General features: G+C 39.4%; 1 protein-coding gene across 4 annotated transcripts in view; it reads left to right on the top strand.

Annotated features, from left to right (window-relative positions):
- Positions 1 to 12,797, top strand: part of ASH1L (ASH1 like histone lysine methyltransferase) — a 57,431-nt gene extending 44,634 nt beyond the window's left edge. For 2 of the 4 annotated variants that reach the window (XM_035567243.2, XM_035567242.2), the window contains exons 13-28: positions 1,054 to 1,162; positions 1,337 to 1,498; positions 1,688 to 1,782; positions 2,054 to 2,211; positions 2,953 to 3,105; positions 3,563 to 3,617; positions 3,720 to 3,852; positions 4,327 to 4,575; positions 5,015 to 5,101; positions 5,351 to 5,441; positions 7,267 to 7,405; positions 7,994 to 8,166; positions 8,605 to 8,771; positions 9,943 to 9,983; positions 10,696 to 10,997; positions 11,945 to 12,797. In XM_035567243.2, coding sequence (XP_035423136.1) covers positions 1,054 to 1,162; positions 1,337 to 1,498; positions 1,688 to 1,782; positions 2,054 to 2,211; positions 2,953 to 3,105; positions 3,563 to 3,617; positions 3,720 to 3,852; positions 4,327 to 4,575; positions 5,015 to 5,101; positions 5,351 to 5,441; positions 7,267 to 7,405; positions 7,994 to 8,166; positions 8,605 to 8,771; positions 9,943 to 9,983; positions 10,696 to 10,997; positions 11,945 to 12,036 — 2,206 coding nt within the window. In that variant the 3' untranslated portion in view covers positions 12,037 to 12,797. Of the gene's footprint in view, positions 1 to 1,053; positions 1,163 to 1,336; positions 1,499 to 1,687; positions 1,783 to 2,053; positions 2,212 to 2,952; positions 3,112 to 3,562; positions 3,618 to 3,719; positions 3,853 to 4,326; positions 4,576 to 5,014; positions 5,102 to 5,350; positions 5,442 to 7,266; positions 7,406 to 7,993; positions 8,167 to 8,604; positions 8,772 to 9,942; positions 9,984 to 10,695; positions 10,998 to 11,944 lie in introns of all 4 variants that reach the window. The other 2 variants (XM_035567240.2, XM_035567241.2) reach the window with 2 other exon arrangements.

Here is a 12,797-nt window from a genome sequence, read left to right on the forward strand (position 1 = left end):
AAGACAGAGAGAAAGAAAACAAGACAAAGCAAGTGATGTAAAGGTAATCGCTCACCACCTCCCATGGGCAGGCTGATGCCCAACCTTCTGAACACCCTCCAATCCCTTTTTATTGCTGAGCATGACGTTATATGGCGTGAAATATCTCTTTGGTTATTTCAGGTCATCTTCCTGGTTGTGTCCCCTCCCAGCCTCTTGTGAAACACACACATACACGCACGCACACACACACCATCTATTCACTGTAGGGTCAGAGAGAGAAACAGATAAGGTCTTGGCATTGTGCAAACACTGTTCAGCAACAGCTAAAGCATTAGTGTGCTACCAGCATTATTTTGGCACCAGATCTACAGCATGGCACCTTACAGGGTGCTGTGAAGAAGCTAACTCCGTCCCAGCCAGACCCTTTCTGTCTGGCAATTCAGATATGTTTTTAAAGCATATGAACGGGGGAATGGTCTGATTTCAGCACACCCTGTGTCGTATCAGTACTATGTTAGCAGAATAAATTGAGTGCCAGGCTAGTAGGAAGGGCTTCTGAGAAGTTCAGAGTGAAAAAGCAGATGGTTGTAATAGGGATCAGCTATAGTGGTAGTATAGCAGGGAAGCTTGTGATTCTCAGATGATTCTAGTAGTTTTAAGCAATAGTAATTAAGTTTTAAATATTAGAATCCAACACAAAAAATCAGTGAAAGAATCAGAGAGACAGTAAATTTTGGCGCGTTTTGTGAAATGAGGTGAAACGTTCAGTGTAAGCTTTTGATTTGTGGTGAGGGCCTGAGTTGATAAGTGGATTAGCCATATTAGCTAATACAGTTTGTAGCTTCTCTATTTGTAGCACAACTTCCCACTCTTTATAAACATAACATTGAGTTTTGGTGGCTTTCAAAGTTTGTTGTAAGAGACAGAAACAAGAGAACGGGTCAAATGAAGAACAAGAGTACTCCTGAGCATGGCAGAAGTATTGTTTCCTGTCTCCAACACTTCCACTATGTGGACAAAGACAATTTTCATTTTAATTATTTGGAATATTTCATTATATTTTCTCTGCAGGTCTGTTAATGGTGTTTACCGGATTGGATTGTATGCACTTAAAGACATGCCTGCTGGTACTGAATTGACTTATGACTACAATTTTCACTCATTTAATGTTGAAAAACAGGTAAGGATCACAATGCAAGACCTTGAAAAAATTCACCAAAGACAAACAGTTCAGCAGAGTTGAAGGTCAATTAGCAAAACCTATTGTGTTGTATTTAATAGAACGGGTTTTAATGCTGAGAGATAATCCAAGTGTTTCGGGTTTTATTTAAAGTAACTTTTCTTTTTTCCAAAGCAACTCTGCAAGTGTGGTTTTGACAAATGCAGAGGAATAATTGGAGGTAAAAGTCAACGAATGAATGGACTTGCAAGCAAAAGCAACCAGCCTGTGAGCACTCACAGAAGGACTGGACGGTCAAAAGAGAAAAGGAAGTCAAAGCACAAACTAAAAAAGAGAGTAAGTAGTAAAGACAGCTTCTTTCATGGATAAAAGTTAGTAAGAAATCAGTTTGTGATATCATACTAAAAAAAAGTGTATTTTAAACGTAAAAGAAATACTACGGTTTCTGTCTCAGAAACTACTTTTACTGGTTTGCTAGGTTCTTGGCACAGTTTTTCCTGTCTATCAGAATGATCTGTTTTCCAGAGGGGCCACATGCCAGAGGAACCCAGTGAAAGCGTGAACACACCAACAAGGCTGACGCCACAGCTTCAGATGAAGCCCATGTCTAACAGAGAAAGGTAGGGAATGATTTCAGTAGTGGTGGCGGTGGTGTTTTTTTCCTCAGAAATTGAGGGGCAGTGCAAATGTTGAACTGATATTTTCTAAAAGGTAGGGCATTGCTGAATGTCTGAGTAAGAAGTTCTTGGTTCTTCTTTAACGAGTTAGGATGGCATTTCTCACCACTGACATGAGAAGCTTATGTCTGAATATCTCTTTTTTGCCACGTTAAGGTATTAATTACAGAGAATGTGATTCCTGAATGCTGTTTTTTTTTTTAAATTCATATAGAAATTTTGTGTTAAAACACCATGTGTTTTTGGTACGAAACTGGGAAAAGATTCGACAAAAACAAGAGGAAGTGAAGCATGTCAGTGATAATATCCATACTGCATCATTATACAACCGCTGGAATGGAATCTGTCGGGATGATGGCAACATTAAATCTGGTAAGGCCAGCACAGGTTCCTCATGTTGCTACTCTTCTCCTTTGAGATCCTATGTGATATGTCCAAGAAGAGCTTAAGTTCTGTATGTAAATCAAAGTTAGCCTTCCTACAGGATCAATGTGTCTATTGTAATGCACACAGGGAATGCCCTACAGATAAAAAATACATATGTGTGTAGTTGTGTATGTATGCTCTTATATTTACATAGCAGGATAAGACAGACTTTTTTTTTATATTTTCAATGTATTTTTGCATTAGGGGATTCTGCAATTTCCTCTGAAATAATTAATGCTTTTTTCTTACGAATTAGGCCTTTAGAGAAGAAAGCTTTTTGGCATTCAGTTTTGGGAATGGGACAAAACATAGGTATTGGAATGAATGTATTAATACTGTTTCAAAATAGCCCTTTGTTCACAGCACCATAATCTTCACTGCTGTGCAGGATTTGGTCCCCACTGTAAGGTACACGAGAAGTTGGGAAATGAGTATTTTGAGTGAATTTAGTGACATGCTACGTTTGCTCCAGCAACATAAAATACTTTAGTAACCTTCTTAACCATTTGGATGAGCTATAAGCAGTGAGAGAACCTACTTGTGAAAATAATCTTTTACTATTATAGTAGCTTTAAAAAAAGTTAATTTTAATAATTGGTGATGGACTTGCTGGATCAGAAAAGACACTGTAATTTGATCTTCAAGTAAATTCTTGTTTAGACATAATTCTTTTTTGCTCTCTTTCAGACGTCTTCATGACCCAGTTTTCAGCCCTTCAGACCGCCCGCTCTGTGAGAACACGACGCTTGGCTGCAGCTGAAGAGAATATTGAAGTGGCTCGTGCTGCCCGCCTAGCACAGATCTTCAAGGAAATATGTGATAGCATCATATCCTACAAAGGTGAAGGTGATGTGGTGTTCCTGAAAAATCTCCGCAGAGATGTTTTTCAGCCTCTGGAACAATGAACTCTCTGAATATGAAATAATAGAAAAAAGAGTTTGTCAGGACTTTAAATAACCTCTTGCTTTTTTTTTTTCCTTTCTCCTGCTACCAATGTTATCCTCAACCCCTTCCTCTGACACCAGAATCTGCAGGTGTTGCTATGCTTTTAAACTGATTTTTCAGTAGTTTAGCAAAATGGTACAATTTACTGAACTGCAAGGAAACTGCCCTCCATTTTGATATATCCAGAGTACAGCAACCAGCTTCTTGAAACAAACTCCATATCAGTTCCCTGAACAGCCTTTCTTTTAAACATGGATAGAATATAGTTAGTTAGTTCTTTTTTTTTTTTTTTTTTTTTTTTTTTTAAGTTTTATTCAAGTAAGTGTTGCTAAACTGTGTGTTCCCGTTACAGATTCCTCCAGGCAGGCTCTTGCAGCTCCCCTCCTCAACCTACCCCCAAAGAAAAAGTAAGTATTTGCTTCTCAGAGCAACCCATGGTTTTCTATAAGGGATTTGCATACATTTGAAATGCTGGTGAAATTGACATTCTGCATACGTTCCCATTTTAGAAACGCAGACTATTATGAAAAGATCTCTGACCCGTTGGACCTTGCCACCATTGAGAAACAGATCTTGACTGGCTATTATAAAACTGTGGAGGCTTTTGATGGAGACATGCTGAAGGTCTTCCGGAATGCAGAGGTGAGGCTCCCTCTAGCCTTAAGGCTGTTGCATAGATACTGGGAATATATCCTAGTTTAATGCTCTTGCTGACTTAGAGTAATGAAAGAAGAAAAAATATTTTAGAGAAGGGGAACTTCTGATAATCCTTTTCTGATGAACAGACATTGATAATTAATGTACTTCAGCTTATTCTTAGTGCTTTTGTTTGCCTTAGGTCAGACAAATAGAAAGTAAAGGACATGCATCAATAGCTAGCCTAATGAAATTTCAGTACTTTTGGGGAGAAGTAAATTGTCCTTTAGTGTCATACGTTAAGATACATGGACCTGCAGTTCAACGTAAAGGAAGTAGGTGTACAGTCGTGTTACCACATGGGTGGATGCACCTTCAAGAGTGTGTACAAACAGGAGAAATGCGCAAAAACATGGAACCTGCAGGGGAAAACCAAACACATACAAAGGTTTTTTGTTTCTTTGTTTTGTTTTTATTCAGAAATACTATGGCAGAAAGTCTCCAACTGGGCGTGATGTATGCCGGCTACGGAAAGCGTATTATAATGCTCGTCATGAGGCATCTGCCCAAATTGATGAAATAGTGGGAGAAACAGCAAGTGAAGCTGACAGCAGTGAGACATCTGTCTGCGAAAAAGAAAATGGTCATGAGAAGGACGAGGATGTGATCCGTTGCATTTGTGGCCTTTACAAAGATGAAGGACTCATGATCCAGTGTGAAAAGTGCATGGTGAGGCATGGGAACACAAAATGGAGCTCTTTTTCTATTCACTATAACCAGTGGAACTTCTACCAGCAGCCTCTGCATCACTAATAATAGCCTAAATTACCTCTTCAGAACTTCATTTTCTCTCCAGAAGAATTGAGAGATACTGTTTTCAAAGAGGAAATGCAATTTGCATTTCTGTATAGAGTAGCTAGCACTTCTTGAAACTGCCAGAACTCCTGTCTTTGGTCAAGCAGAATTTCAGCAATTACAGGCTTTTACATAAAGAGTTGCATGGAGATCTTAGCTGTCTTCTTACGCAGTATGAAATAGTTCAGAGAAGGTCTTGAATTTCCTTTGTGAAGCTTATTTTCATGCTTTCCTTAATACTTTTTGAGAAAGTACAATTTATAAATAAAATATATCACAAGAATTTCTAATTGGGATGCATCTATTTTTCTAGGTGTGGCAGCATTGCGACTGTATGGGTGTGAATTCTGACGTTGAACACTACTTGTGTGAGCAGTGTGAACCTCGATCTGTGAACAGAGTAAAAAATATTTCTTCATTACTACAGTTACCAATTGAAGCAGTTTTTTCATTTATATTTAGTGACATTGGCAAGGCCATTGTGAGATTCTTACTTTATAATGTAGCTTCCTTGGATTACATTTAGTCATGTTAAGTGTCAGTTCTTCTGTAGCCACGTCTGCATATTTCAAAAAGGATATCAGACCCGGTTCTGCGCTGATTATGGTGGCTGTCTTAACATTTCCTTTCTTTTTCTTTTCTCCTCCAGGAGGTTCCCATGATTCCTCGTCCCCATTATGCCCAGCCTGGCTGCGTTTACTACATATGCTTGTTACGGGATGATCTGTTGCTGCGCCAAGGTATGTGCTTACTTTGGTGTCTACCATGATTTCCATCAGATAAGAGTACACAGATTTCTGGCATCGCCTCGTTTTAAGTGTTTTTATCTTTTTAGAAGTAGAAAGCTGCCCCCTGTGCTAGCATGGGGGTGACACATAGTAAGGAACCTGAGTTCTCACAGACTGGTTGACGAAGAAACATTAATTACCTTTAACACAGATAGGTTTCTGCTTCTGGCCAAAGAAGAAAGATGTAGAGTCAGCTTCCAGTAGTTAACATTTAGAAGTAAAGGCAAAGAAGATCACTGATTTTTTTTTTAAACATCATTCTTCAGATACATACAAGGTTAGAAAGAATCCTGTATTATTCTTAAGAGAAATGCTCTTGAATGAATGAAACCAGTTGGCGTGATTGCTAGGGAGGAATAGGAGTCCTCAGGAAAGAGGAGAATTAAAAAAAAAAAAAAAAAAAAAAAAAAAAAAAAAAAAACAGAAAACAAGGTACAGTGCATTCTTTATCCTCTGCAGCATTCTAGAATTTACATTCCCTCATTCTTCCTCATCATTGCTCTGCATTCTCTGTCTTGTCTATAGCTCAGTCATTTGGTGTTCCCATCTCATGGTTTTTTGCTGGGTTGCCAGCTGAAGAATAACTGTCTTTCTAGGGTTGCATCAGCATTTCTGTAATTTGTTTCATTTAGTTATGTTTTAGCTCTTTTTGTGTCAACTTCCAGTCATTTATAGTGTTAAGGTCGTTTTTGTCATGACAAAACCACATACCTCTAATTTTATAGGGCTTGATTGGTGATTAATTAGAAAAATGTTAGCTTACATGGCTAAACTCCGTGTATCATTAGCAGAGGACAAAGGAGACTGAACTGCCACCAACAGTTAGGCCCCAACAGTGCCTGTGAAGTTACAGGGAATAGATTGAGCAAGGCTATGCCCGGAAGGTGCTAGGAAGTAATACACATTACAGTAGAAAAAGGGGAAAAACATGGATTCTTTGCTGATCTCGAGTTCTCCGCCAAAGGTTCTGAAGCATGACATTTGCCTATAGTAATTGCTGCGATTCAGTTGCAGAGTTGAAACAGTTTTTTTCTGTCTCTGGTTTCCATAAGGTCATGCAATTTGCAATTTGCAGATTGCAAGGCAAAAGAGACCGTAGTGACCATCAGGCCTGCAGTTGCAGTATGCATAGACTGTGACATTTTTCCTGCATGTTGTGTATTAGGAAGAGGCTGATCTTGTGATAAGACTGAAAAGGCTTATGAGAGGATAGTATTTCTTTATGTCAGTCTGCCTTCACTGCCAGGGAGTTGTCTGAACAATTGAATTAGTCTATCTTCAAGTTCCAAGCTTGAGAACTCCTCATGTTTTCAATGAACAAGGCTGAAAAGCGTCCAACTGCCTGACGTGTGAGTGCACACTTTACTGTGATTGAATCCCTGTAAATAAGTGAGGGTTCTTCAGTCTCTGGTCAGAGGACCTCTTAAAGTCTTATTCTTTAAACATTGCAGCTATCACTAATTTGTACATACTGTCATTATAAAAACTTATTTTGTTACATGTCCTGCCATAATTTATCTGGATTCGTTACACGTTACTATTTTCAGTGTGGGCATGCAGTTCAAGTTATGTTTAGTTCTTTGCTAGTAAAGTTTTTCTGGAAATGATGAGGGTCACCTTTCCTCCTTTTACTGGCTCTGGATTGGTTTTGTATCACTCTGCAATTCAATGTTAGGTAGCTCTGTCATGTTAGTTTTAATGAAACCATTTACTCCTCTATTTTTGGTGTGCTGGACTGATGGGAAGTTACAGGTGTGTATTTTGTGCCTATTGCCAGGTGATTGTGTTTACCTGATGAGAGACAGCCGTAGAACTCCAGATGGACACCCTGTCCGGCAGTCGTATCGGCTGCTGTCCCACATCAACAGGGAGAAACTCGATATTTTCCGCATTGAAAAACTCTGGAAAAATGAGAAGTATGTTCAAGGCATCTTTTGAATTTGAGACATTCCATATACCTACCTGTCAAAATACAGTAATTTTGTGGAAGTCTTGTTATAGCTTAAAAATGCGGGACTGAACATGGTTAAGTTACAAAGACGTGATGATTTCCCACTTGTCTCTGCATGTGCTCCACAACCGTGAAGTAAAAACATATAAAGTTGGAGGTGTAAGCAAGGGATAAGAGATATAAGTTGATACATTTCCTTCACTGTTGGAATAGGCTGAGAATACACACTGACAGCTGAATTGGCTCAGCTAATGATCACTGACTTGCTAAGCCACTGTAACATGATTAAATGCTTATGCCCCATTGATAGCAGCATGGTAAGTCTGCTGTGTTCATAAAAATCACAATAGGAATATTTCCACTTGTTGAAGGGGATAAAGTTGAAAGTGTTATATTCATGTAAGTTTGCCTTTCATCACAGCGACTGCAAAGTACAAGGTAGATAGTTCAAAATTAAATGGAGGGCATTAGGTAAAGTTGTATCACAGGTTTATAGAAATAGTCTTTTTTTCTTCTGTTTGTTCTCTTCTCTTACCTACACATCTTCGAGCAGAGAGGAGCGGTTTGCATTTGGTCATCATTATTTCCGTCCACATGAAACACATCATTCCCCTTCTCGAAAGTTTTATCACAATGAGCTGTTCCGGGTGCCATTGTATGAAATTATCCCCTTAGAGGCTGTTGTGGGAACGTGCTGTGTTCTTGACCTATACACCTACTGCAAAGGTAAGGAAACTTAATAGGATGAGAAATTAAATTTGGGAAGTATGCTAAAATAGTTAGTGCTGCAAAAAGGCAGTAGCCAATGTTTACAGGGTATCAGAGCTGAGGAGGCGCTATTGCCTCACCACTGAACAGTGGTTTCTGCTGCACAAGGGGCAGTACTGAGGAGACAGCAGCAGGGTTGTATTGCAGTGCGTAAGGAAGAGACTGTGATGGTGGTAAAAATAGGTTTGGAATTATTTGGTTGGAATCTACAGGTTTTTCTCTTACATTTGAACTAGGCATGTGTCCAGCGTTTGTTCCCCTTGATTCAGAATCGTAACTTAACACCCTAAAGCCCATATTTCTGACACTGTGTATGGCTTTGTTCTGGTATCCTGTCTGTCTTCTCTTGAATCTGATTAATATTTTTTTCATATGTACTTCGTTTTGAAACTGCAGGGAGGCCAAAAGGTGTGAAGGAGCAGGATGTATATATTTGTGATTACCGCCTTGATAAATCTGCTCATCTCTTCTACAAGATCCACCGGAATCGTTATCCTGTCTGCACCAAGCCCTATGCCTTTGACCACTTCCCCAAGAAACTCACACCCAAGAGAGACTTCTCAGTAAGTGTTTCTTCTCGTAGCTTCCTTATTTTTTTACCAGAAGGCTGGACATATTTTTCGGAAGCCCCTGCCTCTCTGTTTATGAATGAAGGATTGTAAACCTGAGGAAAATGACACACAAGCATACACAGACTGGATGAATAGTTGGCTAGAAAAAAAGTTTGGAAATAAAAATTGACTGTAGACACAGAATATGCAATTGAAAGGCAAACAGATGTTGAGGCAAACAAATAGTGATGTGGAAGTTTGGAGATGTTGGTTTCTGACAGAAATCTAGATGGTAATTTCGTGCAAGTCATTCCTGAACAGAGGAAATCTTAAAATTCACTTTTGGGCAGCAATTCTGCAGCTCTAAAATAATTTTATATGTTTCAGAGAACCACACGGCATATAGTCCAGTGTGAGTTTGTTAGCCAGTCTGTGTCAGGCTTTCTTTCCTTTGATGTAATTGCTCGATATTTTAATAAACTTTGCCTATAAAATGCTTTTCAGCAGTACCTTTGAATTCCAAATACAGAAAAGCAGAATTTTCTTATTTCCATTTCTCTGCTTTATCAAATGACATACCACTTGCTTTCTTATATAATAATCACTGAAAGTGGATGTCTTATCAAAAACCAGCAGCCGAATAGGTAGGTGGCCTGATCATGAAGTACACCTTGCCTTACCATGCTGCATCTGATTGTCCATTCATTTCAGTCTTATTTTCCTCTATTCTGTGGGAGTAGCAACTCTTCGTTGTGTACATCCTCCTACACAACACTACTTTGTCTCTTGAGTTTTGAGGTATCAGATGTGGCAGATTTTCTGCAAGTAAGCACTTTTCTTCGGGAGCAGAGAGATTCTTATAGTGAATTTCGAGAAGGCTCTGAACTTGTGCTGTGCAAAAAGTAAAGAGTATTTTTTTCATAATGGTCTATGGCTTAAAATTTATTTAGAAGATAAAAAGAATCAGATAGCAAGTCTGGCTCTAATTTACCCCTATTACATGAGGTTTTTATCCCTTCTCCTTTGGATTTGTCTAATGTGTGAGATACACCAGCCATGCACTGGCATATGCAAAGTGCCAGATAGGCAAGTCCTGTATTGGTACTTCCATAACACTAGACCAGCACTTCCTTCCACTGTGAAGTTTATTCAGTATTAACCATAATCTTTATTGTTGTTATAGCCTCATTATGTACCAGACAACTACAAGAGAAATGGAGGCCGGTAAGTCTTACCTACCAGATTGTTGGCTGAGAAGAGATGGGATAGATCCTGTTTGCTTGTCAAGTGTCCAGTGTTCTTCCTACCCGTTTTCCTGGGTGCTGTGGAAATAATAAACTTAAATTCTTTAAAGCAATTCTCTGAACTTTCAGAGAAAGAAAAGGGAATGAGGGGAAAGAGAGGGAATATAGAACCAGCCTTGGTGTTCCTTAATAATATGCTTATTAGTCAGGAAAGTACAGAAGCCATTTTGAAAGTTAGCAGAAGCAGCTGAATGTGGGAGAAGGCATAGCCCAGCACAGGAGGGAGATCAGTCACTGAATAGACTGACCACATATTCCTTGTAATAACAGCCAGGGCCAGTGCATTCTCTCAGTTCTGTTAGAGACTACAGGTACTTACCAGGAGCCATGGTAGTTGAAGAAAAAACATCAGTATGTGTTGTGCTCACCTGTTTTGGCAAATGAAAATATTTACAAATTGAAATTAAAAAGGAATTGTTTTTTGAAAGACTGCATTTGACCTTATGCAAATGAGGTTATAGGCCTATATCCTCCCATAGATCTGCTAGGTTTGAATGCATGTATTATTAAGTAAAATGACGGAGATTCCAGAAAGTCTCCTACCTATTGAGGAGTCCTTGACTCTCTAGTAATTCACCTTTCAGGTAAGTGTCTGAAAAAATTTGGTATTTAAACTCTTCTTTTCCTGCCAGATCATCCTGGAAAACAGATCGTTCAAAAACACAGATCAAAGACTTAAACCAAGAAGAAGATTCTCTTCCACTTATTGAGGATGTATTAGGAAACCAAGAGCAAACTTCAAGTGAGGTGCCTAGCACAGAGGAGCCAGAAAAAGAGGCAGTCTCTAGTGAGACCTGTGAAACTGATAAAAAGGTGGAAGAAGGCAATTCTGACACAAGGCAGCTGTGCACTCCAGAGGAAAGGCGGCATATTCAGAGAGAGAGACTTAATCAAATCCTGCTAACCCTCTTAGAGAAAATCCCAGGGAAAAACGGTGAGATTTTATGCTGTGGTTACACAAGAGCATTTCTTCTGTAGTTTGATTTTTTGTTTTGTTTTGCTTTTTCTTTAGCTCACTGCAGACTGTGTTGATAAAATTAATACTTTTGTCTGAATATTTTGCTAGTGGACATTAATAATTAGTTTTCTTTGCAGTAATGTTTTCTTTTGCAACAGTAGCAGTTTTCTGAATTCATATGAAATTTCTTACTGCTGACACTGTTTTGTATAGTATATTTAGTAACCACAAAGACTGTCTGAGGACATTCCCCCATTACTCCTTGTTTACAACTGAGAAACATAACAGACATGCAAAGAAAGACGAAAGAATTTAGGAAGTAATTTTTGACTTTTAGTGATAGTTCTTACTGTTGGGTTCTGGGTAACTTCTAAATTGTAAAATGATGGTGCAGTGGTTGCCCTGGTTAAGTAGTTCCTTGTTTTTAATTGCAATATCATTAGCTGCTGTGACAGCGGAGATCCAGCAACCTGAATGTTGCTACAGGTCATCCTTTTAACAGGCCAGTGGTATTCAAAGAGTTCGTGCTTTGGTTGCTGGCATATGCTTCCCACAAACTGGTTTGTGTATACGTAATCATACTGTAACACGCTTCTCAGGGTGATCTAGAGATAGCTTAGATAACTATTAGAATTAAAACCTAGGATGAGCTGCGTTCAGACCAGTAAATCACTTTTTTCTTTCATGTTCTGGGAGCTAACACAAAATAATAATGCATAGCCTCATAGAGTAATTTGGGTTGAGGTCTAATCATCCTCCCCTGTAAGCAAGGCGAACTTCAAACAAATTGGGTTACTCAGCAGCTTGTCCAGTGGAGTTTTGAATATCTCTATGGATGCAATCATCCTTGAAAAAACTGTAAGGAAATAGTAAAGCTGTACCTGGCGTCACCATCTTTACCAATAGCCTGTGGTCTGTTGCAGCTATTGATGTCACTTACTTGCTGGAGGAAGGATCAGGAAGAAAACTGAGGAGGCGCACTCTCACCATCCCAGAGAGCAGCTTCAGAAAGTGATGCCACGAGAGGAAGTTGTGGTCTGGAGTCTGCTACAAGGTCTGCTGAGAACTGAGGGCAGGAGCCCAACTTCTTGTGCACCAGCCAAGGAAAAGAGGGCAGCAGAAAACTGACAAATATACAAACAGTTAGCACTTAGATGTCTGGGTTGGCAGGTTGCCCTGCCCTGCTCTGCAGTGCTCTTATGGTGTGTGTGTTGTTGGGCGTGCCTTGTATTGATGTTAGGTACTGAGAAAAACCTCGTGGTTATTGTCCAGGATGGTCAAATTTAATTTATTTTTGCTTGATATTCCCACTCAGCGGAAAAAAAAAAAAAAAAGATGGGGAGGTAAGAAGGATGAGGACAGACTTACTCTGATGAGAATATTCCCCACGTTCACCAATTAACCTGTGATTGTACAAGATACTGTTGGCACCACCATTGCCCATGCCGGTGAATGAAATCCAGATGGGAGGGTGAAGGCCCAGTGGCTTAAAATTAAAGGCTGCCCTAAAGTTGTGGCCTCTGATTTGCACAAGTTCCAAGAAGAGAGAAACGTACCCGAATGTGCAAAATGTTCACCGTGGAACGGCCAGTGCACACATGTACCTTTGATCTGTGACAAGGAGCAATTTCCAAAGTCACGCTGGAGTAAAGCAAGAGTTGGTTGGTTGAGGCACTTGTACTGCATTGTAGAGGGGGGAGGGGGCGGGGTGTGATTTTTTTCACTTTTTTCTGCAGAGGTTTTATAAAGCAAGTCAAATCCTGACAACACCATTGC

The sequence above is a fragment of the Cygnus atratus genome, chromosome 28, assembly GCF_013377495.2.
Source record: "Cygnus atratus isolate AKBS03 ecotype Queensland, Australia chromosome 28, CAtr_DNAZoo_HiC_assembly, whole genome shotgun sequence".
NCBI lineage: Eukaryota > Metazoa > Chordata > Aves > Anseriformes > Anatidae > Cygnus > Cygnus atratus.